General features: G+C 34.6%; 1 protein-coding gene across 7 annotated transcripts in view; it reads left to right on the top strand.

Moving 5' to 3' along the window:
- The window catches only part of LOC145248020 (centrosomal protein of 290 kDa-like), a 116,569-nt gene that overhangs the window by 68,612 nt on the left and 20,677 nt on the right, over positions 1 to 27,280 (top strand). For 4 of the 7 annotated variants that reach the window (XM_080109730.1, XM_080109728.1, XM_080109729.1 and 1 more), the window contains 4 exons: positions 2,307 to 2,432; positions 4,584 to 4,704; positions 13,380 to 13,471; positions 23,586 to 23,654. In XM_080109730.1, the coding sequence (XP_079965856.1) occupies positions 2,307 to 2,432; positions 4,584 to 4,704; positions 13,380 to 13,471; positions 23,586 to 23,654 (408 nt within the window). Of the gene's footprint in view, positions 1 to 2,306; positions 2,433 to 4,583; positions 4,705 to 13,379; positions 13,472 to 23,014; positions 23,179 to 23,585; positions 23,655 to 27,280 lie in introns of those variants that run through there. The other 3 variants (XM_080109727.1, XM_080109725.1, XM_080109726.1) reach the window with 3 other exon arrangements.

Genomic DNA, 27,280 nt, shown 5'->3' with positions numbered 1-27,280 from the left:
AAGTACTTTAACAGTGAATGCTCCAACGATCTGCAAGCACTCATACATCCTCAATATAAATACCCCCCACAAACCCAACAAGCAGCTAAATCACACCCCTTCACAGTAGAGATCCCTAGATATAAGAGAGCCTTCTACTCCAGTAGTTTCTTCCCCAGAACCGCTAGACTTTGGAATTCCCTTCTGGGTTCCTGCTTTCCCAACTGTACTAACATGCAGAAGTTCAAGCGTAATGTGAACTGACATCTTGCTGTCCAACTCCCCACATAGTAGCCCTGTAGATTATGTCTCTGATAGTAACCCCCTATATCAAAGTGACAATGTGCCTTGTTTAGGGTGAAAATGTAAAAAAAAAAAGAAGGTCCATAAAAAAATCAATACAAAATAAAAATGCAACTCCACTTTTATATAATGCTACAAAGTCTTAGTCCTCTTTTTTCACCTTAACTATTGATGACTTTGTAAGGTTGATACAATTGCCTTTCAGTGTTTGGCACTTGGTTGATACCGATGCAAGAGTTATCTCCTCTTTAAAATACACTTTTTGATATTATCACAAAGAGCACTTTCTAGCACAAGAGTTTTTAATTTCGTTCTCTCCATGAATGAAAAATTCTGAACAGGATTCTCTCCTTTCTGTTATGCTTTATTTTTCTGATTGAGTAATTTAACTCTCGAATATAGGCAAGAAAAAAGACTTTGCCATACATTTTCTCTGCATTATGTGTCACTACCAGCAAAGATAAATTCAATGTAAGTACAATATAAATATTCTGCATGTTTCTTTTTTCTAGTCTCTCAACATGTGCCAGTTACTCTTTTACATCATGCCACCATGTTCTTCTATATAATAAAATGTAATTCGATTTGCTTCCTTTCAGAAAATGCTTTTTCCGATAAGGAATGTTTTTCAGGTGTATGTCATCTATGTTATCAGTAGCAAAAGTAAATTAAAATAGACGCCATCTTTCTTATCAACAGTAAACTTTCTTTTTCTATGCTCTTAACACTTCTGAAATGCTATCTTGTCTTAGTATGTCAACATAATGTATACAAACAATAACATTTAAGTTGAGCGAAGATTTTTAGTGGAGTATAGAAAACCATTCGATTTTGAAAGGACCACACAGGTCAAAACTTTTGTATATCAATATAATACATACAATAATATGTTTTAGAAGAAACTCACAAAACTTATATATATCAGTGTTGACCAGGAAATGCGAGGAAATCAAAATCCACAACTTCCAGAAATAAATTGACCGGAAAGAACTGAAAAAATTCTTTTCATCCAAAATGCTAAACATTTATCGATGATATGAGAAATACCCATAAGTAGAACTATGTGCTATATTAAAATGAAAACAAGCATAAAATAAGTAAACAATAAAAACAGATAATTAATTAACAGGATGTCCTCATGCAAAAGTTTTTAATGTTTTGGTGTCAATCACATACACATGTTGCAGGGCCGAATGTTGATGGCAACTGCCCTACAACTATAAGATAATGCAGGCAAGAAAAAGATGAACGACAATAGCAAAGAAGAGATGACAAATGCAATTCATACAATCGTGAATGAATACAAATCTGTCCAGGTTTATTTTCCAAAAAACAAATAAAGGAAGTTGAAGGTCTTAGATTGAGAGTTGGAATACTGCTTGTGTTCGAACTGAAGCGGTTTCATAGTCATTGCTGGAAATTGCAGGAAGGTGCGGGCTTGCTATGGAAAGGTGCTGAAAACTGCAGAAAAGTGCTAGCTTGCTCTGGAAGGGCACTGGAAACTGCAGAAAGTCGCTGTACAAGTTGCAAGAAGGTGTTAGGAACGGCAGGAGGAGAATCGATTTCACAAAGATAGATAATGGCTTTTCAGTGGAGAAAGGTAGGTACGTGTGTTGTCTGGTGTGAGCTGACAATGGGTAGCTGGCGGCTGCTGCGATGTTGAGCTGCTGGTATTAAGTGAGTTTGCAGTAGGTGGCTTCTGCTGCTACTGGGTTAAGCTGCTGTCATGGGTGGTAGTCTAAACCCTTCTGTGGTGCTCGGCTTTTATTGTGTAGTTTTAATCTCCCTGTTTGTGCGACAAATGGCCTCACTTTATAGATATAATGCATAATTAATTTGATACATCTGAACATGTTACTTTTATCAGAAGTGCTTATGAAACTCCCCAACAATGTTACGTATTTCAATGAAATCCTTTTAAATATATTTAACTGCTTTAAAAATACCTTCAACTATAAAATCAATCTTTAGCAATCGTACCGAACATTGAACCATATGAAATGATCCTTCATTTTTTTATATAGAAACTACTTGGCAATAAAGAAGAAAAGATTATCAGTTTGCAAGATACAATTTTTGATCTGAGAAAGCAATTGAGAATTTACCACGAAAATATCCCAGATACGTCAAGCATTCAATCTTTCAATAAGGTAATAAAAAACAAACAAAAAACAACTATTCATTTCTTCTTTTAAAATGTTTCCCATATCAGTTGTATGGTGACTATGGCAACATAAAGTGACATTTTCCATGAAACTCTATCATTTATGTTGGTTTCAATGTGCCATTGCTTGAACTCATGATTGAATCATTTCAAGATTTTTGCAACCTAACTTTTCCTTGCATACCCTCAATTAAAATGTCTGTATATCTGCTAATCCAATCAGAGCTTCGTTGAGCATATCCAATACTGAAGATTGTATTGAGTTCATTCATCATTATCACACGATTTGTAATTTGATAATTTTATTGTTTTTATTTATATTAAAATAGTAAAAGTAAGTATATTCATGCTACCAGCCCTGAACCCCATTATATGATTTTCAGCATTTTTTTTAAATTTCTAAAATAAATTTTAAGTCATCTTTTACTATTTATGAATATCCAGCATGAACGCAGACTTCACAATATTATTGTAAAAACTCTAATGCAAAATAAGTTGGATTCCCTAAAAAAGTTGTGCATGATCTTTGTTTGTGTTGTGTATGGTCTTTGTTTTCAATTGTAACCAAGGTAAGTGATAATTGGAATAGTTAGCTGGACCCTTGGGATGTCAGATGGAATGGAGGGAAAATTTGAATGGTGACATTAAAGTCCTTAAAAACTTGAACTTTTAAAAAATTTTCTTTCATGCTATTGATTTATATCACAGTAAACAAACTTTCTCTTTTTATACATATAGAGTGTTTTGAATTTACAAGCTACATGCTAGAATTACCTGTGACCCCGATCTGTTACAAATATTACTACGACTTCATTTGGAAATTTATAAACTCTGACATATCTGTTAAGATATTATTCTTGCATAAAACAAAATACAAAAACTTAAAATCTTCCCTTTTTGTACTCAACAGAAATAAATCTTATTTTTTTCATGTCATCTGTTCCTTTCATGCTTCAGAATATTATATCTTCACTGTCTCTCTCCAGCTATGCTCTAAACATACTATTTGTACAACTCCTAAAAATGAAATATGGCCATTCTACAAAACGTGGACGCATAGTCGACAATCACCACACTGTTTCTTCAGATGGTTGGATTTTTGTTAAAAAAATGTCCGTGTAGATTAGCTGGTGATTAATCCTAGTGTGAAATGTATGAATTAGTAATTTATAAAAATATATTTTAAAATGTTTATATCAAAATTAAAAGCTACTCGAGGATAAGGATTAATAAGATGGATAGATCGCCAGTTGAATGATGAAGAATATTATGAAAGGATTTAAAATAATGAATGGAATGAACAAAAAAGCGGCTTATGACAAGTATTTATTAACTTTGGATATAAAAACACCCATGTTGTAGCCCCAGGGAAGTAATCTTATAGCAATGTGTTAAATAGATAGGAAGTTCTTGGAAAGAAACTGTTCATGGAAATTCCATAAAGGAAAATTCTATGAATGTCTTACAAGGAAAATGAGAAATTTAAGCTTAGTTGAGCATATTCCATGGAAATAACAATAGAGTAAAGAAAGACTATCAACATCTTTTGTCAAAGCAATAAATGGTGATCTGTGTGGCATCTCCACAGATGTGGCAGTAGTACTCCATTTTAGGACAGATCTGACTCTTATCAGGAGTCAGGTACTTTCTAGACTGGTAGAATGATCCAACCATTTTCCCAACAACTTTAGCAACAGATTGGATATAAGTCTTCCAATTTAGTCAGTTCCAGAAGCTGATTAAAACAATAAGTTTTCTCAAGGAGAGCACCATTCCTTTTTAACTGCAGCAAAACAAAGAATCTGAACGTTAGTAGTGAAAGGTGGGCAGCTTTGTTTTAGTGGTGCACCACATGATTCAGATCAGAAGAGAAAGAATCAACAAGATGATCACCAATGCTCTTCAAAGAGCTGCCATAGGAGAGAACCATTCATTTCAACAGATGCCTTTTTGCTAAATCATCTTTTGCAAGTTTGTGGGCTCCAGGTTGGGAAATTTTAAAATCGATATATACATGGTAGAGGGTGATCCCATGTCACAAAATTTCAGAGTCATGAAATCCTAGTGCTGACCCTGCTGGAAGGAACATATGTTTGCTGGTCTTTAAAATAATAGTGCTGACATTTCTTATTTACAGAAATTGAGAGAAAAGGATGCAGAAATCTCTCGACTAGAAGAGAAGATAACATTTTTGACAGAAATGAGAAAAAAACATGTGGAATCCATCAAAAATATAGAAAATTTGTTTCGAATGAAAAGTAAGTATGCACTCCTTTGTTTTGGTTGAGAAAGCAGTATGGAAGGCCTCCTTAGCATTATTGTAAAGTGTTGTTAGAAAGAAATTATATATAGTTGTTTTTGACAAAAACAGCAAAAAAAATGTAATGTGGCTCAATTTAAATTCTGTCAGACTTCCGATCGTTCTGTTAAATTTGATAACTTGTATTTGATATCTATCGAGATTTTATTTAAAAGAGAATATAAGATACATATACACACACAATATATATATATATATATATATATATATATATATATATATATATATATGTCCCAAAACAGTTTTTCTATGGTGAGCTCCTTCTTGGCAAAAGACCCCATCACAAGCCCAGAAAACGTTTTTGTGATAGCATCAAGGAGAGTCTGGTGAGTTTTCATGTTCCTGTTGACAATTGGAAGTCCCTAGCATATGATCGCAAGCAGTGGAGGGCACTGATATACAGGGGCGCAGAACACTTTAAACCAACCAAGATAGATTGATGAAGCTCAAGAGAGCATGTGGAAAATGTCAAATCTTGCCGCATGATCATGAAGATCTTTGGATCTGTGAGGTGTGTGATCAGGCTCTGTTGCCTAAGGCAGGTTTTGTTAATCACATAAAAAAGTGCACGATGATACAGGTTCCGTTGTTGTTAGTTTCATCCAAACTATCGAACATTTTCAGTGTCATGTCTGCTTGAGGGTGTGCAAGTCGCTGGCAGGACTGAAAAGTCATCTTCGGGCACATGGACTTACAGTGACTGAGGAAGTGGCACTCGTCTGACAAGACGTCGCAAATACTATTATATGAAATATATATATACTACTATATATACATACATACATATATATATATATATATATATATATATATATATATATATATATATATACTAGTATATATATATATACATATATATATTACTAGTATATATATATATATATATTACTAGTATATATATATTACTAGTATATATATATATATATATTACTAGTATATATATATACTAGTAATATATATATATACTAGTATATATATATATATATATATATACTAGTATATATATATACTAGTATATATATATATACTAGTATATATATATATATATACTAGTATATATATACTATTATATATATATATATATATATATATACTATTATATCTATATACTATTGTATATATATATATATATATATATATATATAGATAGATATATATATATACTTATATATATATATATATATATAGATATATATATATATATATACTATTATATCTATATACTATTATATATTATATCTTTTGGTAGAGCACTGTCGTAAATAATCTCACCCGCTACTTAATTGGCTGAAAATGCGAAGCTCGTTGTTTGTTTGTTTACGAACAGGCGATTTGAGCACTATAAAAGTGGTGGCGGGTGTCTATTTAAATAGACATTCTGACGAGTTATTTACGGGCGTCGATTCCATGGTCGAGTGGGAGAACTGCCGACTGTCAACACGACCGTTCTAGGTTCGATCCTTGGCTTGGGAGAGATGCTAGTCTAGCGGCACTGATGAGTTGTGATACAACGAAACAGGACTGTATGTCGATGACTACAAATATATACTATTATATATATATATATATATATATATATATATATATACACACTATTATATGAAAGGAATTTTATGTGTATGCAAGTTCATTCCCTCTGGACTCGGAAATAGCTGAGCCAATTTTTAAAAATTTCGCACGGTGGTACTTTATGAGTTTGAAAGTGTTCTTACATAGATTTTGTATCAGAATGCATCTAAGTAACAATAACATTTTAAGAAGAGACAAATCTTAGTAACACAAAAACAATACATCATGAAACAAATTTTAAAAAGCTAACAATGCTTGAAAACATTTATATAAAAACCCAAAACCATGTCGCATTTCAAAAAAGTCAAAACATTCTTAAATGCCTGGTATAAACCCATGCCTACTTCGTCTATGCGACCCAATTACTAATTTGAGAATTTGGGTTCACGAATGGCCTCAAAAGCACCTCGGCGCTAGCAGCCTATGAGTATTAACAATTGTTGCTGTTAATAATTTTCTTCTCTCGCCAATCCTTCTCAGCACATCAAATCTGAAATAATTTAATTTTTTAAGTTGCATCCACATTATACCCCTTAAAACCTCTTTAAAATTTCACAAAAATCAAAGCTGTCTGAATTTTCATGAAAGACTTCCACCCCTGTGTGCAATTTGGTACAAACCTGTTCTCTCAGCAGCCGTCCAGTGCAAACAAAAAAGAATGAAGGAAAGAAAAAAAATGGCTGTTGCTATTCTTTATATGCTGGTGATCTTGTCACCTCATATGCAAATAAGATGCTTCCAGTCTAAATATAAAAAAGACTGCTTTTTCAGAGACTGATTTGATTTGGAATTGGATGTTCAAGAAGCAAGTCTTGACAGCAGTGCCGCATTTAATCCTAAAACTTCTTTGTTAGAAGTGCGACGTAGTTAACACTTGATCATTTAACTTCAACTACTTTTGTCCAAAATGAAATTAAACTGAATATAGCTCACATTTGAACCATTTACAACTAGCAGCTGTTTTCTAAAATTCATAATGACTGAATAATTAGTGAATCCTGTACATACAAATATAAAAATTGTTAATATTTATTTTAAAATTATATATATATATATATATATATATATATATATATATATATATATATATATATATATATATATTAGTGTTGGGACGATTAATCGGAATCGGAATCAGGAATTGGAAAAATTGAAAAATTTGGGAATATCAGCAATGGTATCAGAATCGAAAAATTAATGCCTATTTTCCGATGCCAAAACGATTCTTTTCTTTTTTTTTTTTACATGGAAGTCACAACTTATCAAGGCCCGGAAGCTACTTGGGGATAAGAGTTATTGCGTGTACAGTAATCAATGGGATAGTATCGTAGTAATCGTTAGTATTGGAGATTGGTAAAGTGTCTTACTTAAGGGGGCAGTTCATCAGGAATTTGTTTATGTTGGACTTGAAGACATCCAAGTTGTAGTCATGTGGGAAACAGGCAGATGGAAGAGAGTTCCACTGGCGTGCACTTCTAAGAAAGAAACTTTGTTCATGGAATCTACGTTTTGGTTTTGACACAGTTAAAGAGTGGGGAAAATTTTTGATAGTTAGACTGGTGTTTATCATGAAAGATTGGCAAGGGGGACCAGAGATTGGAGCTTGGATGAGCACTTGCCATGAAAGTAACGATAAAACAAAGACAGGCTCGCAACATCTCTTCTGTGGGAGAGAGGTTGCAGGGAAGAGAAAGGGCATCCCCCACTAAGCCACGAAGTCTATTTTGTACTCTGTCAAGGCAGGATAGGCTGTTTTTAGCAGCTCCTGCCCAGATGTGGCAGCAGTACTCCATCCTTGGATGTACTTGGTTTTATATAGATAGAGAATTGCATCAGTAGTGAGATATCTTCTGAAGCGGTAGAAGGATCCTACCATTTTTCCAGCAACCTTGACAACAGACTTGATGTACGTGTTGCATTTCAGGTCAGGAGTAAAGGTCAAACCCAGAAGCTTATCAAAATATGGAGCCTCCCCTAGACAAGAGCCATCCATTTCAATTGATGCCAGATGGGAATCAGAGCGTTGATGATGTAAAGATAGGAGCTTGGTTTTAGATGCATTGAAAGTAACTAGTCACCTCTTCCCCCTACTGTACCGTGCGCTCAAGATCAAAGGAGAGAGAATGAGAGAGAACTTGGTCATTTACAGCCTTAGATGTGTTGCCGTAGATGGTTGTGTCATCAGCATAGATGTCAACAAATGATTTAAGTATGTGTTTAGGGAGATCATTGATATAGATCAGGAAGAGAGTTGGGCCCAGAATGGACCCTTGAGGGACTCCAGCATTAATACTGAGGGCCTCTGATTTCTGCCCATCGACCACTACTCTTATGAGCCTATCAGAGAGAAATGATTTAATGATTGAGAAAACATTTCCCGTTATACCGTAGCTGGAAATCTTGTGAAGTAGGCCTTTATGCCATACCTTATCGAAGGCCTTTAATATGTCAAGAACAATTGCCCTAGAAAGGAAGCCTTTGTCAAGAGATTCACTAATCCTGTGAGATATAACCGTCAGCACATCTGCGGTAGATCTGGCAGAAAAAAAAACATATTGCATGTCACTAAGAAGGTTATTTCTGCTGAGGTGGTTGACTACTTCTCTATTTAATATGGATTCCAGCAACTTACTCATGACACAAACGAGACTTATTGATCTGTACTGAGAGGGGTGGCATCAATTGAAATGGATGGCTCTCATCTTGGGGAGACTCTATGTTTTGACAAGCTTCTGGGTTTGACCTTTACTCCTGATCTGAAATGGAACACGTACATCAAATCTGTTGCCAGGGACGCTGGGAAAATGGTGGGATCCTTCTACCGCTCCAGAAGATATCTCACTACTCATGCAATTCTCTATCTTCATAAAAGCCAAGTACGTCCAAGGATGGAGTACTGCTGCCACATCTGGGCAGGAGCTGCTAAAAACAGCCTATCCTGCCTTGACAGAGTACAAAATAGACTTCGTGGCTTAGTGGGGGATGCCCTTTTCTCTTCCCTGCAACCTCTCTCCCACAGAAGAAACGTTGCGAGCCTGTCTTTGTTTTAGCGTTATTTCCATGGCAGGTACTCGTCTGAGATCCAATTCCTCGTCCCCCTTCACCAATATTTCACGAGAAACACCCGTCTGACTGAAACTACTGTCAATAATTTTCCCCACTCTTTATCTGTGCCTAAATCGAAATGTAGATTCCATGAGCAAAGCTTCTTTCTTAGAACTGCATGCCAGTGGAACTCTCTGCCGCTTGCCTGTTTCCCACTTGAATACAACTTGGATGTCTTCAAGTCCAACATAAACAAACTCCTGACAAACCGCCCCCTTAAGTAAGACATTCTATCAAAACCCCCAATACTAATGATTATTACAATACTATCTCATTGATTACTGTACACGCAATAACCCTTATCCCTGAGTGGCCTTCACGCCTTGATAAGTGGTAACCCCCATGTAAAAAAAAAAAAAATACAGGGCATACAGATGAGGTTTTCCAGGGTGTTGGGAAGCACTTCTCTATAAGGCAACGCTTAAACAGTTTTGTAAGTATGGGGACAAGTTCTGGTTGAAGCTTTTTTCAACACTATAATTGTCAGGGCCAGTTGCTTTACTGGAATCAAGGTTTTTGATTAGCTTGGCGACCTCACGCACAGATATTTGTATTTTGCATAGCGTGTTGTCTGTTATAGGAGGAAATAGAGGGAGTTGATGGCCTTCGTCACATAGGGTAGAATTAGCTGCAGAGTTCTTGGCAAAGAGTTTGGCTTTGTCTGATGCTAATGAGATCACCTCAGGTCCATTGATGATAGTCGGGATAGAGCACATGCTTCTGTTCAGGATTCTGTTTGCTATTTGCCAAAACTATTGGCAACCAAGCCGCTGCTCAGCTACTTTGGACTTTACAGACTGTCATACAACTCCCTTGTGTTCTTTATTACTTTTTTACGGTGGTTGCTGCCAGTCATGAATGCAGCTTTAGTCTCAGAGCATCTATTATGTTGGTAGCTATGGAAAAAGTGATTTCTGTGCGCGATGGCAGCAGCACATTCTGGGGAGAACCATGGCTGGCTGTTAGGTTTTTATTGGAATTTTTTGGATGATATGAATCGGTCTATGCCTGCAATTAACCATTCAGTCAGGTCTGACAGTAATTCTTTTAATTGTCTGTTTTTATTTGATTTTGGTGAAATAAAAATCTTCCATTGCTGATAATAATGATAAAATAATAAATATTTATTGATTTCAAATTACCAGTAAAGCTAAAATCTATAGATCATCCTCCACAAGTGTAATTTTACTTTTAGGAAAATATCTGCACATTTAACATGTGTTTTTTACAGAAATCGAGAAAAATAACAATTTTATAGTTAAATATTTAGAGATTTATAAAGAACCGGAATTGGTAATTGTATCGGAATCAGGAATTTAGTTTTACAACACTCAATGGACTGAGAGAGATAGAGGGCAAACACAAAGAACAAAAAAAAAAAAAAAAGAAAGAATTATGATATTATAAGAAATGATTGATTGAGTCAAAATAAAAAGAATATTTGAGCACAAATGTTGGGAATAGGTGAAAGAAAACATGAAATACTTAGCTGGGTGACATAATCAGCAACCCGCAAACAAAATAAAAAAACAAAAACAAAAGGAATAATATGTCCAATCTCAAAGTTTTCAAGGAATCAGGAGATAATGGTAAGATTCATATGCTGCTCAATCTTTTTTTCTCATTATTCCCCACTCTCTTCTCTTCTTTACTTTTATGTTTCTTTTTGGTTATATTACTATTGTCCGTCTCTTTTGAATGTTCCTTTCAGCTTTTTTCTTTCACAAATAATTAATCACTTATGTTTGGGTGGTGGATCGATTATTCATTATAGTTTTGTTTTCATGACTCTATTAGTTGCTTGTTGTTTGGTCTTTATGATGTTAGCTGATGCATACAGTTACATCATGACCATTCTGTAATCCCTTGCCACATATATACATGTTTGCCAAAGTCCCTTTGCATTCCTTGACAATATAGGAAAATCTGAAATCTGCGTTATCCCTTTTCAATCATCTCTGCATGAGTTGACTTAGGCACATGGCATGTATGTTGAGATGCTGCACCTTCATATCATAGCTTGGTTAACAAGACATGGTGCTTTGAGCGTCTGTAGCAAGCACTGGATAATGCATAGAATAATTCTCTGAAAATCTTTTTGCCGTACATGGCCTTCATTTTTTGCCAAAACTGTTTCATTCCACGTTCCTTGAATTACCCACTTTTGTTATACCTTTTCCTTCCTTTTTACTTTTAGGAAGGAGGAGAGAGAGAGAGAGAGAGAGAGAGAGAGAGAGAGAGAGAGAGAGAGAGAGAGAGAGAGAGAGTAAGCATGAGGAAAGATGAGTGGTGCTTTCTCTGTCTAAACTGTTTCTGCTATTGCTTTTAGTTCATGTTTAGATAGAGAAAGGGTGTTGGCTGACTATCTGATAATTCTAAAAGGGGAGATCGTCTGCCCCTTTCTGCATTATGACCGCCCCCCCCCGTTATGATTTTACGTCACACCTCCACCCATAATAGAAAAAATAGAGAACCCTTCTTAATTTCCTCTGTTTATCCTGTTCTTTCTAATTTTTCCATTTTACTCCTAATTTGTATTTTTGAGACAAAACATTGGCTGTTATGTTATCGTTGCTTCTTATATGCCTGATGCCCAAATTAAATTCTTTCAATGGCAGACTCCATGAAAGCAATCTTCTGGTTATGTTCTTTATTCTGTTCACATAAACCAATGGATTGTGGTCTGTATAAATTGTGATGGAGCTATGTGCAAAGATCACATATACTTCAAAATGCAGTAAGCTCAATGTTAATATTAATGCCTCCTTTTCTATCCTTTTTTTCGACCTTTGAAACTGGTTCTCGAGTAAAAATCTTCCCCTATTTGTAATAAGTCTAGCATTTACGGCCAACCTGAAGGGGCGATAAAATGACGGGCTTTTAGTACTGGTTCAGTACTCAGTATTTGCTTAATTTTCTCAAATGTTTTCTAGCACTCTGCTGCCCATTTAAACTTGTGTTTTTTCAGCAGTTCCATTAGAGGTGCAGCAAGGCTTGCAAAATTTCTACAGAATTTTCTATAGTATCCTGCCATGCTCAAAAATCGCTTTAGTCTCCAGACACTTCTCGGCACTGGATAAGTTTCTATTTCTTGGATCTTGGCCTTTAACGGAGTAATCTTTCATGGCTGACCACATGTCCAAGGTGTTTCACTTGGCTCAGCAGAATTCACTTTTTGACAAGTTTATAATTAGCTTGACCATTCTTAACCTTCGAAATACCTTCTTGATTTTTTTGTGTTCTGCCCACGTATTACTATATATCACTATATCATCTATATACATATCTACATTTGCTATTCCAGCAAGGTGCACCTTCATCAACCTCACAAACGTTGTTTGAGAATTTCTTATCCCAAATGGCATTATCCAATATTGATATGCTCATGTTTGTTTGGCCCACTCTGTTAAGGTACAACCCAATATTCCTTCAGGAGGTTGCATTTGGTGATATATCTCATCCGTCCTATTCTATTTATACAGTCATACCTAAAACGCTTTTTTGGGATGGTATTGTCACTCTAGCCACCCCCTATGGATATTTCATTCGGCCATTGTCTTTCCACTGGATTTACCTAACTTTGATTACACCTGTGTAAGCTTTTGCTGAAAAAGACCTTTCAAATATCATACTTTTAATATAGCTTCTCTTTGACAATTAATCAAATTGCTCCTTCACAGCAAATGCCTGTGTAAGGTTCATAATTTTTATTCAAATGACCTTTTGGTACATTTGATAATTATTTTATTGTTTGGTGCATTTATTGATAGATTTTAATAGAGAGTTATTATTTCCTAATTTGTTAAGCAGATTGGGAATAGAAGCATCATTTCTGATCTAGTGGTGTTGTGTGATGTAGGGCATTAAGAGTTAAAAGAGAAATAGCGGTGTGAATCTTTTTATAACCAGCATATGCATATGTTCTTTTAATCCATACAGCTATGAATCTAAGAGAAGAAATCGAAAAAGAAAAGACATTTCGAGAATGGATAGAAAAAGAATTGAAAGATGCTCAAGCCTTTGCTAATCAGGTATGTTTATCACATTGTTTTGGAGTTATCTGTTTTATGACATTCTAACTGATTTCTGTTAGTTATTTAATGTCTTTAATGTGTGCTCTTGCTTTGAACTAGAAAGAAAATATATCTCATTTTTTATCAAAAAATTTGTTAACTTCATTACTTTTAAAAATAAGATGCTATCAGAGACACAATCTGTCAGTTTGATAACTCAAGATGGTAAGGTCTTGGGAGATGAGTTAGATGAAGATTAATTCACAACAGTGTTTCCCCATGGAAGAGTCTAACGAAGCCAATGAATAAAGGCTACAAAAGATTCTGGGTCCAGTGCACAACATTACTTTGATGAATTGGAATTGCAATTCAAATTGTGACAGGTGAAATTTTTGGGTTATTTACGAATTCTAAAATTACATAAAATCATTGCAGATACAACCTGAAAATCGAAACCACCTAGAATTTATTGGAAAGAATGGATCTGTTTTTGCAAAATTCATACAGTGCTTAGATGACAGAAGTATTTCTTTGATAAAGAAAGAAGCCTTAGATGATGGCCGCAAAGCAATGAACATATTAAGAGAGCATATGTCATCAAAGAGAAAATTCAAAATCATTTCTTTATATGCAGAACTGACATCTCTAAAACATATGGAAGCTGGGGTGATTGCAGACTATGTTATAAGGGCTGAAACAATGGCAAATTCATTAAAAATGTATGGTGAAATAAAAAAGTGACAACCTACTAATAAGTGACAGCCTATTATTTTCTATGGATCTGAAAGGATTGCCAGGTGACTTTTAGCTGTTTACAACCATGATAACCCAGAAAGACAACCCCATGACATTCAATCAATTCAAAGTACCACTAAAGAGTTATTATGAAACCGAAAAGATGATAAAGGGAAATAAAGAATTGACAAGTAACATGAAATTCAAAAATGCCCAGGAAAACTAACAAAATCAAATTATACCTTTACCCCAATTAAAAACATTATCTACTCTTATTATTGAGAAAAAAGTAGAATCATATCAAGACAAATCAAACTTGAAAGAAACCCTACCACTAGCATTCAATTCCCTAGACTCCAAACAGACTCAACAAAAAACACCCTTCAAGAGTCAAATAGAGAGGGAAGTGGTTGTTAAGTTGACGGACAAAAAGTCTACACTTGGACTGATTATGTAGTTAACCAGAAACCTATGTTTTATGGTGACTCCAGTACTCTTCAACAAAGACAAAGATCAGCTCCTGGTAATATCTACATACACACATATCTTAAACTAGTGTGTCTCCTTATAATTTTCTTTATTTGTTTAGTCAATGTTACGGTTTTTCCTTGGTCTAGGAGTATTGGAACACCACAAACATAATCAAATAAAAATAAAAGAGTAAAAAAAATATTTTGAAAAGAAAACCAAATTTTTATTAACAAAGAAAGAAAAGCAAAATTAAAAATAGTAAAGAAAATGAATTTCAATAAGGTGCTTATAATCTATAGTGTAAGGGAGATAACTCTGTTTTCTGGTTATTTCCCTTTTGATATTGGAAAAGGTTTTTAAGTAATGTTTCTTTTTTGATTTTTTTTATACATAAATGCTCTTGGTCAAATATAATTCAGAAAAATCTATATGTACCAGTTTGTTGAGGAAAGAGATTTCTTCGCTGTATCTTGTTTGGTTCATCGGTTATTTTAACGACTTAAGTTTTCTTATGTTTTTCTTTCGGTCGGAGTTATGATAGATTGGTCACCTCTCCTTTGCGTCCCAACGTCGTGTTATAACTGAGTTAAAAATAACGATCATTTGCTATTTATAGGGACGGTTCCAGAAAAAAACAAAAAAAAGAATCATTTTTTTTGTTCTATCTTTTGAAAGTCTCCAGAGACGCTAAAAAAACGTTTTTCATTCAAATTCTTAAGTAATACTTTTTATATTATAAAATATAATAAAAATAATTATTAATATTATTATTAATTATAACAAAATAAAAATACTTAAGATATTATATAATAATAATAAAAATAATAAATTACTTAATTAAAAGGAAATAACAATAAAAGATTATATATCTTTTATTGTTATTTCCTTTTAATTAATTTATTATTATTATTATTATTATTATTATTATTATTATTATTATTATTATTATTATTATTATTATTATTATTATTATTATTATTATTATTATATAATATGTTAATTATTTTTGTTTTGTTATAATTAATAATAATATTAATAATTATTTTTTATTATATGTTATTATTTGGATAATTAATATTATCTTTTGTGTAATAAATCTTAATTTCTTCATAGCAAAAGGGGAAAATATATCATCCCATAACAGTGAACCTAATAATAAACTCACATATATCCAACAATAATAATACTTAAAAGAACTAGTAACAATACCACACTGTAGTTCACCAATAAATCATATCAGCATTAGTTTATTTCTATCTAAACTAATCAATCTGTACTAAAAAAATCGTTTTGAATTTTTCCAGTCAGAACGACGCAATCAACTATATAATCGTTCTTATGCTGTTAAAATTCAAATAAACAGAAGGAAAACATGCAATTTTTCTGTTGATTGTTGTTTCTTGTGAAATCGAAATTATTAAAACTGAACAAATCAACATGTTAATTTTATGTGTTGGTTTTCACTGCTTATTCTTTGACTGTTTTGGTTAAAATTTTTCTTTTTTGGTACCGTTTTTAATGGTCTTCGACTATGGCTGTGGCAAGCTGTATGTAAAACGCCTTCAATGGACACAAGTGAAGAGGGTTTGTAGAAGGTTACACTTACCATCCCAACTAATTCGGACTGGAACATGCTGCCGAAAGTTACTATAAATCTAACATATTTCATGGAAAAGGCTAAACAATGTAGTCACCCTGTGGTTGTCAATGGATTACTTGTCAACATACTAGAATTGAAAAAAAATAGAAAAAAAAAGCCTTATCATCTTCATGGTTAACAGAAGGACAAAAAGTTATGCATGCAAGCTCAGATATAGTCTGCAAATTGCTGACAACAGAGAGGCATAAACCCCAGCGTATGATTAAATGTAGAGGGTAAAACACATGGAATACCCTTTTATTGACCAAAGAGGAGTGAAATAAAATCTCCCAAACAGAGATTATTATGTCGGCGTATGTATTACATATGAAATACATGGGAAAATGTTGAACTACAGTCTGACTCAACACCAAATGCGGAAGGAGGCCATGTTAAAAAATAACCCAAGTAAAGAGAAATAGTGAACCTGAAGAAGAAATTGGATGCCCTTAAAGTGGACACTTCTGAATTCTCCAGCAAATCACAACCTTCTCCCCTTTAAAAAAATCCACAATCCCTTCAAAACTGTCAACATCTAAAGTCTGCACCAAGTGCTCACCAAAATCAAAACCTCATTCACCACCTGTCACATCTCCATCCCACAGTAGCTACCCAAAATAATCCCCCTTAGTCCCGTCAAGAAAATAAAATCTTCCCCCTCCCCTATTTCAGAGATTTTTTTTTTTTTTTACATGGAGTTCACCACTTATCAAGGCCCAATGGCCACTCAGGGATAAGGGTTATTGTGTGTACAGTAATCAAAGGGATAGTGTAGCAATAGTATTGGAGAATTGGTAAGGTGTCATTACTTAGGTGGGGGGTTCATTAGGAATTTGTTTGTGTTGGACTTGAAGACATCCTGGTTGAAGTCGGGAGGGAAACAGTCAAGCGGAACAGAGTTCCACAGGCGTGCAGTTCTAAGAAAGAAGCTTTGTTCATGGTATCTACCTTTTGATTTAGGCACAGATAGGGAGTGGGGAAAATTATTGACAGTGGTTTCAGCTAGTCGGGTGTTTTTTGAGAAAGATTGGCAAGGGGGGACCAGAGAATGGAGCTCAGACGAGCACCTGCCATGGAAGTAACGATAGAACAATGACAGGCTCGCTACGTCTCTTCTGTGGGAGAGAGGTTGCAGGGTAGAGAAAAGGGGATCCCCCACTAAGCCACAAAGTCTATTTTGTACTCCGTCAAGGCAGGATAGGCTGTTTTTTGCAGCCCCCGCCCAGACATGGCAGCAGTACTCCATCTTTGGACGTACTTGGCTCTTATATAGATAGAGAATTGCATCAGTAGTGAGATATCTTCTGGAACGGGAGAAGGATCCCACCATTTTCCCAGCGACCTTGGCCACAGACTTGATGTATGCGTTCCATTTAAGATCAGTTGTAAAGGTCAAACCCAGGAGCTTATCAAATCCTGGGGCCTCCCTTAGACGAGAGCCATCCATTTCAATTGATGCCAGATGGGGATCAGAGCTTTTATGATGTAAAGATAGGAGATTGGTCTTAGATGCATTAAAGGTAACTAGCCACCTCTTTCCCCAATGTACCACGCGCTCAAGATCAGAGGAGAGAGAATCAGAGAGAACATCATCATTTACGGCCTTAGATGTGTTGCCATAGATGGTCGAGTCATCAGCATAGATGTCAACAAAAGATTTTAGTATGTGTTTTGGGAGATCATTGATGTAGATCAGGAAGAGAGTTGGGCCCAGAATGGACCCCTGAGGGACTCCAGCATTAATACTATGGGCCTCTGATTTCTGCCCATCAACCACTACTCTTATGAGCCTATCAGAGAGAAATGATTTAATGATAAAGAAAACATTTCTAGTTATACCGTAGCTGGAAATCTTGTGTAGTAGGCCTTTATGCCAAACCTTATCGAAGGCCTTTGATATGTCGAGAGCAATTGCCCTAGAAAGGAAGCCTTTGTTGAGAGATCCGCTAATCCTATGGGATATAAACGTTAGCACATCTGCTGTAGATCTAGCAGAGCGGAAATCATATTGCGTGTCGCTAAGAAGGTTATTTCTGCTGAGGTGGTTGACTACTTCTCTATTTATTGTGGATTCCAGCAACTTACTCATGACGCACAGGAGACTGATTGGTCTGTACTGAGAGAGGGTGACTTATCACCTGAATTCTTAAATACAGGGCATACTGATGAGGTTTTCCAGGGTGTTGGAAAGCACTTTTCCTTAAGGAAACGTTTAAACAGTTTGGAAAGTATGGGGGCAAGTTCTGGTTGTAATTTTTTTAACACTATAATTGGAATACCGTCGGGACCAGTTGCTTTACTGGAGTCAAGGTTCACGCACAGATATTTGTGTTGCATAGCGTGTTTTCTGTTATAGGAGGGAATATGGGGAGTTGATGGCCTTCGTCACACCGGGTAGAATTTGCCGCAAAGTTTTTGGCAAATAGTTTGGCCTTGTCGGATGCTGTCGAGATGACCTCTGGTCCATTGATAATGGTTGGGATAGAGCGCACGTTTCTGTTCAAGATCCTATTTGCTATTTGCCAGAACTGGTGGGAATCAAGCTGCTGCTCAGCTACTTTGGACTTAACGGATTGCGCATATAGTTCTCTTGCATTTTTTATTACTCTTTTACAATGGTTGCTGGCGGTTCTGAAAGCAGCTTTAGTTTCAGTGCATCTATTACGTTGGTAGCTATGGAAAAAGTGATTTCTGTATGCGATGGTAGCAGCACATTCGAGGGAGAACCATGGCTGGCTGTTAGGTTTTTGTTGGAATTTTTTGGATGGTATGAATTGGCCTATGCCTACAAGTAACCATTCGGTCAGATCTGATACTATAGAGGACACATCCTTTTTAAACATGGAATGGAGAGGGAGATCAGATATGAATGTACGGAAGCTATCCCAAATACTCCTTACGCATGCCCCGCAAAGTCCCTACCCATGGCTCACGCCTCCAAAGACATTGTAAAACCTGCCCCAACCCAGAAAAGAATGGTTAAAACATTTGTTCAGTCAGCGAACCACAAATAAATAATTAGGTTTATGACAAAAATGTTGACCTGATGAATCTGATAGACTTCAAGTAGGTGGCTGGAATGCTGATCGAAGATCCCTGCAATTTTCCCAATGCAAAACGGATTCTAACCATGATCCAGGAGAAGTAGAAGGTAAACAACCCATGATTAATGTTGGAGGAGAGCAAATAAATCCTTTGAACTTTCATCTCCTATAGTAATTTTTAAAACATGGACATCAGAAATTTGCACCTCTCTCTGTATAGGATAGTCAAACTAACCAACCTATCCATTACATGTCGGTGGTATTTACCATAAGAGGCTCGATATACAGATGTGCACCTATTCAATTGGGAGAGCCATTGGAATGCTATTGATTGCAATTTTGTTTCTGGATCTCAACTCTAAGACACAAGAATGGATTTCAAGCTTGCTAGTCTGAATGTGCAGGAACTGAGGTCTGACTCACGCAAATATCACCTGAGTTTGTATCTTCAGCACTTCAGAGTGGATATCTGTAGTTTACAAGAAATCCATCTCATTTCAGATGATAATTTGAGTTGCACTGTTATGAGGTATATCAGCATACTTTAATTCTTGTTCGAGAAGTGTTTCTTGGCTAGGTCTTTGGATGCATTGTGTGACCCATACGTCATGGATCTGGAAGTAGACTGTGCATTCTAGATATTACCGTTTCGTTTTATCAGTGTTTATGCACTTAATAGCTCTGTTGAGCTTGTGGCTTTTATTTGTTGGAGCGAGCATTTTATGAGTACTTCCTAAATGGGTATTCTATCGGGAGACTGGAATGAGGTCCTGGATGTCAACAGATCACTTGGGGTTAACATCTAGAGGGTACTAACAAGGATCACGATACATTTTTTTTTTGCATGTTTGCAGATAAATCTGATTTTATTGACAAGTTCTGAAATGAAAAATCCTTGCTTCCTTGACTGAAAAGTAGTACAATTAGGACCAGATTAAAAAGAATGCCCTATGAGGCAACAAATATAACCATGGAATTGCATGCAGTGAAGTTTTGATAAGCGATTAGCACATTGCACATGTCACATTGCTGGATAGTCATACCATGACCTCAAACGAAGGTGTTCTGGAAGCCTGTCGGTCTCACTCTCAGGAACTTTTTTCCAGGAAACCAGGTTTGTGAATGAAACAGTTCGACTTTCCTCACCTTTTGGCAACTGAAGCTTCTAGGTGCAGAAGGTGGTATATTAAAGTGGGTCCACCTTAACAAAAAGAAAGTTGGTTGGAATGAGTTAAATAATTATTGCCCTTAATGATGCTTAATGTGAAGTTCAAGATTTTGAACAATCGTTTGCAGCTTGTTCTGGCTTGCTTGATTAACCTTGAGCAAACTTGTGCTGTGAAGGGTGGTACAATTCAGGATAACTTGCATTCAATACACTTGATCATTGAGGCCATGCTGATTAATTTAAACCAGGCCAAAGCCATTGATAAGGTGGATCATTGTTACTTGGAAGCTGTTTTATTGGTGGCCACTTTTGGGATGCAATTTTGCTCATGGATTCACCTCCTTTATGCCAACCCTGTGGTGCTGGTAGTAGTCAATGGGAAGAGACTGAGGCTCTTCAGTTTATTCCAATCCATTGGTCAGGATTGTCCAATATCATCGATGTGCTATGTGCTTGCCTTGGAGCCTTTCCTTCTTAGGCTGAGTGAATCTGGTTTTATGTGGTATAACTTTGATAGGTGGTAAAGTACTGTGTTATGCCAATGATGTAACAGTGTTTGTAATGAACAATGTCAAGATTAGTGTCGTCAACACAGAAACCAGATTGTATGTAATGATAGCTGGGGCCAAAATAAACTGTGAAAAGTCCTGTGATTTGTGCATCAATGTCTTGATAGGAGTCTCCCTTCATGGGCCCTTTACATGGAGTGATAGGCTTTGCAAGATACTTGTCGAGTTTGGTCCCAATCTTCAGTTGCAGAAAAATTTGTCAGAGGTTTTGAAAACGGTGTGGGCTGTTGCTAGTCGGTGGATCTACAGAAATCTTAAGTTAAAGGGGAGAGCAGAGGTGTGTGTTTCACACATCTATATAATCTTCATATACCGTCTTTCAATTTTTCCTCTACCATCAAATACATTGCACCATTTGCAGCAGGCTCTGTTCCACTTCTTATGGCTTGTTAAAACTAATATGTTCCATCATGATATCTGTTATCTCCATCCTTCTGAGGGTGGTCCGGTTTTGCCAAATGTGTAAATTTGTGAACACACCCTTCAGCTGTATTTCCTAGATTGAATGCACATGAAGATCATACCTCAGGATTGTCTAATCTGTATGCAATCTTTCTTGTTAATCGGAATTATTTGTTCAAGATTCCAGGTTTTATTCCTAACGCAAAGAGCAGGAACACTTAGTAGTTGCATGCAAAGTAGGGAAACGTTTGGCCCAGAACACATAAAGGAATCTCATAGAAGCAATATTGCCCATCTCACTCCATTGATTTGTGGTTCCACACGTGACATGCCTTTGCTTGCCACATGTAGAGGTAGAGACTCCTCCTAGATTTTCACTTTTAGCCGGGTAACTCTGCCACTACTACGCTGCAACTCTCCCTATCAGAGTAAGCAAAGGTTGAACTTTACGTGGGGAAGGGAAGTATTATGCTGTGTTATTGTTTATTCCAATAACTTATTTACTGAAAAAGATTCACTTTTTATTATTATTATAAATTCTTAGTTATATGCTTCAAAGTTTAACAACCATGCAGAAGGTGGTTTAAAAGCTTATACAAGGTGTGAACGAAAATTGTTTGCAAGATTGATGTCTACAAAAAAATGACACAGTTTCAACTTTTAAGATTTATTCATTTGACTCAGTTTGTCATCATGGCTTATTTTACTTGATGAGCCAAACATTGGTTTTATTGACAATGTCAAGGCAGATTGAAAATTGGTCACGGACCTCTATCACTGCTGGATGTCTTCATGCACTATCAGTCTAATAAGATTTTCAGATACAACTTTCTCTCTTGCAATGTAACGAATTGATTTGTTGGGTTTATTGTCTAAACTTCAGAATCAGATGGTCGATCATATCTGTTCCTCTTTGATGTCACCTTTTAATTAAATACTGAATCTTTCAATTCCTTGTTAAACTTTTCGATCATCCTCCTACTAATACCAAGGAAGTCTAAAATCTTCTTATTTGTCTTTCTGGTATGACTTTCAAGAAAAACATTATGTCTTCCACAAGTATGAAGGTGAAAAATTATCCATAGTCAATTTAAACAAAAAAAAAAATTGAAAAAAAAAGAAGAAATATAATTTACAGTTTTCCTGATGAAAAAATTGAAAAGAAAAATATGCATAAAATCTACAATCGAACAAACAAATATCGTTCACACTCTTGTATCTATTAAAATGTTATATTTATGCTTGAGCATTCAACTTTATATTCAAGTTCTAAAAAATATGTCAAATTTTAAAAGTTGCTGCCTTTTTATTTTTACTAATGAATCGTGACATAGCAAGACCAAAAGACCCTACTCAAGGATAAGAGTTAACGAGATGGGTGGATTGTCAGTTAAATGATGGAGAATATTATGAGAGGATTCAAAATAATGAACAAAATTTTATTCCTAATGGGGAGGTTTATAACAAATATTCATTGACATTGGATTTGAAGATGACCATATCATTTTCTCCCTACTGTACTATTTTCTGTAGATTGAAAAACTGAAAATCGGCAAGATCCTGATCACCAATATTCTTTAAAGTGCTGCCATGGACAGTTGTGTCATCTGCATAGATGTCAACAATATTATTTGAAAGATCACTGAAGAGGAGAGTTGGGCTCAGAATGGATCCTTGAGGCATATCAACATTGATACTGGGTGTTTTCGACTTATGCTCATTAGCAATTACTTTTAGAAAGAATTTGATGGTCAAGAAGACATCTCCAGATATTCTATGGTAAGCAAGTTTGCGAGCCAAACTTTTGTGCCAGATTCTGCCAAAAACCTTTGATATGTCAAGAGTTATTACTCTAGATATGAAGACTCATTCATTGATCCTATGCGATATTACAATTAGCACATCAGCTATCAATCTTGCGAGATAAAATCGATATCGCATGTCACTAAGTAGATTGCTTTTGTTCTACTAAGTTTTAAAAGCTATCTTTTATTCACTTGTAAAAAATATATTTTTCAAATTAGAAAAGTACATTTATCAACCTGCATATAACAGTTCTAACATTAAGGAAATGTGGATTTCTTTTGATGTTCTCCATTTTCAGGCAAAGAACGATGCATTGGAAAAAGATAAATGTTTGTGTGAAACTTTGAAAAGACTGCATCAATACGAGGTAATCACCAGTGTTTATTGAATAATTTTGATCTTTCATGTTAAATATTAAAAATTAATATATTGATGCAAAGCCTAATGTGTTAACATTTGGGGATATCTCAGTTTCAGAACAAACGTGCATAAAATTGAAAATCTTTTGGCCAAACAGCAATTAAGTTGAAATAAATCAGAAAAAGTTGAATCACAATTTTCACATTATTTCGATGACAATTCTCATCTTCGTTGTTACATTCACAAGATTTTGGTTAATGTAATCTTTGACATTTCTCAGGTGCGTCTTTTTGAACTTGTGAATCTTTATGTTGAACTTGGGAACATGGACAAACTTACTTCCTTATTTAATCTAAGTAGGTAGATTATTCTCATCATGATCAGATAGAAGAGTTAGTTTTTGTATCGCCTGTAGTAAGGATTGAACCTTTAAATCAGACTAATAGAGTCACGATCATTTTTAAGGATGGCTTGTTCTTTGTCGCTATGAGGCATGGTCCTATGAAGTTTTAAGAAGTCTACCTTTCCAGGCGTAGCTTCGTGCCCTTTGAGAAGGGGTAAGTTTATTGCTATTTGATTAAGGCGACCCTACAAAGAAATGTCAACTGGGCTACCTGGGCAATTTTTGTTTGATCAGCCTACCCTTCTTCTAGGGTGCTGATTTTTTAAATCCCGACCTCATGTCACATCTTTCTCTATGGGAGGGAGACAAATACAAACTTTAAGATCCCGAATACGTACAAATTTTCAGAGGATTAACACAAATCTTATTTAAATATGTAATATTACTAATTATTACTATAAACTTATAACAATCAAGATGACAATTGTAGTCTGAAGATTCCAATTATCAATACTTATCTAAAAAAGTTAAAAAACAATAAACTATTTAGCAATTTGTAATTGCTTCGCCATCACGTTTTATTTTTATATTTCAAAAAAAGTTTCATTCATATTTGTCAAAGATTTATTCACTTTGCAGTGTTGTATAAAAACTGAATATTTACCCTGTCACATCCAAATGCAAACAGGTTCATACACTTGACCTCATTCAAAATTTCTAGTAAAAATAATAAATATAAAAATGTTTATATTTTAACCCAATCAAAATTATCTCCACTTGAATATGAAATTATAATTTCATGAGCCAGTGTGAATTTGCAGAATAACAGCGAGTGTTCATCTACAAATTTACCAAAATTAGATTACTTAAAAGCATTGAAATTACGAAAATTATTGATCATAATTTATTTTTGTTGGTCTCCTGACAAAAGGAGGGTGAACCTGCAAATTCACCCTTGTCCTTGTCAGCACTTTTCTCAATAACTACGCCTTGGAATTTTTTGAAATTTTGCACAAACTTAAACATGATAAAAGTAAAAAAGTATCAGAACAGATTTTCTGAGAAAACTCTGGTGTCTTTCTGGGTTAAAATGGCTAAAATTGACACTTTTGTGCTTATTAAAAAAACTGATGCTTTGGGTTTTTATAAAACTTTTTGAAAAGTTGTAACTAACTGATTTCTATATAATTTTGTTTGTCTTAGGTGTGCCTCAGGGGCTCTTTTCGGGCTAATAAAAATACTCCATTTTGGGGATTATTTTACCATATTTGTCCAAAATTTTCTGTGTATGTCTATTTAGCAGTTTTGCATGGTGTTGAACTCAAATTTAAATATGTTAAGGCCTTGGGAACTTTTGGGGCTACATGGGGGGGGGAGGGCAATGATGAACTTAGTCATTTCTTTTTTTGCATGGGGCAGAACTCCAATTTACATATGTTAAGACCTAAAACTGCACCGTTTGTTCATTTTCACCAGGATTTGATGTCCCCTGGGGACTTTTATGGCTAAATGGGGGGGGGGGGTCTTTCACTGTACACTCACGGGGGACCATACATGCTTTACTTGCTTTATTTTACAATTGCGATTCTTTGAAGCAGATGATGGATTTTTGTATATATTTTCAATATTGCTGTTTAAAGCGGAAACAAATATTCTAACATATTTCACTCTCTCTGAACACTTAGTCATTTTCTATTTATTCATTATAATAGATTAAGAAAAATGCAAAAATAAAATTAACAAGGAAATGTGTTATTTTGTTAATATGAAATCGAAAATATTTTTGTTTTGTTTATATATTTTCTTTTCGCTGGACGCCGCCATTTTGATTTTAGTACACACTACAATCGTTGTGATTGGTTGATTATAAGGAAGTAAATGAAAGATGTATTCTGATTGTCTACTTTTTTACGTACAAAACTAGTTAGTTAGGATCTAGTTGGACGATTAAAATTCAAATTATTAATTAATGTACCAAAATCTTACTTGTGAAAAAAATTCCAAGGTTTCTTATGATTTTATACACATTATATCCCAAAATAATCCCCACTCCTTTTACATCTCATTCAAAGTGATAATTTTCACCTTAGGCTGACCGTTAGCAGTGTCAGAAGTCGCCATTAAAAATGTGTGATAAAAACTTGAATAATGAAACTTTTACTGTCTTTCAAAGCTTATAACTACTTGAAAAAATGTAATTTAAACCCTAATTTTTTTCTACAAAAAGGAGCAAAGACCAAATTTAAAAATAATAACAGGCTTAATAGCAAAATATGCACAATATTTGTTTTTTTTAAATCAGTTTTCTTTAAAAAAGATTTCAAGAAAATCAATGAATTTTAACTTACTTCGAATATAATAAATATATATAAATTCCAAAAAATCACTTACCTATAAAAATACTAATCAATGGGTACTTCCATTCTTCATTGTTAAGAATTTATCCATATTTATGTTTTATATTCGATGTACTTTTTAAATAAAGGACTTTTTAAGCAAGGATTAAAAAATACCGCGATTTTTAAATAGTCATATCAGATGTTCACAGAGAAGGTGTGTTTCCCTTTCTTCCAGTTGAGAACTATGGTGACCTAAAAGTGCTATAATTAATCTCCTCTTTCTATTTCTGACATGTGTTTGCTGTCAACAAAAGTTAGTCATATGGGTCACCGTACTTGAAAAATGATCAGATTCACTCATAAGTAAGTTTACTTTTATAAACAAAACCCTCGACAAATTTTCCATTTTTTTTTATCCTCTTAAAGAAATGCATGAGGTTTTGATTTAAAATATTTTATTTCTTCTTTATAGAATTAATTTTTTTTAATATCTAAAATAAAATAACATTGAATGAAACGGAAAAAAATTATTGTAGGTGTTCAATTTTTTTCAGGATAATATTTTTAAAATGTGAGGTTTCACTTAAATAAAAAAAAAAAAATCAAAGTGTTTTTTTTTAAACTTTTGACTTTACATGTAAATTTGCAGAAAACTTCTTTTTTTTTTGTTTTAAATTAGATTATTTTGTTATTGATCTTTTATCTTCAATTTGTGATATATAAATCTGAGGTGAGAAAATTAATTATTTTAATTTTAATAGACATTTCAAAATGGGGAGGTGAATAATAAAAAAAAAACGTTTGTCTAGAATATTATATTCAGTTTATTGGAAAGAGCATAAAATTTCACATTAAACCTGCATATATCGTAAAAATTGAACCAATAGAATAATTTTAATAAATTTTTAAAGTGAAAAAATTGAAAAAAATTTAACTCGTAAAATTCAATTT

The sequence above is a fragment of the Euprymna scolopes genome, chromosome 26, assembly GCF_053919585.1.
Source record: "Euprymna scolopes isolate OS-2025 chromosome 26, ASM5391958v1, whole genome shotgun sequence".
NCBI classification, from domain to species: Eukaryota; Metazoa; Mollusca; class Cephalopoda; order Sepiida; family Sepiolidae; genus Euprymna; species Euprymna scolopes.
The sequence above is the reverse complement of the archived record's forward strand: the minus strand, read 5'-3'. Positions and strand labels throughout refer to the sequence as shown.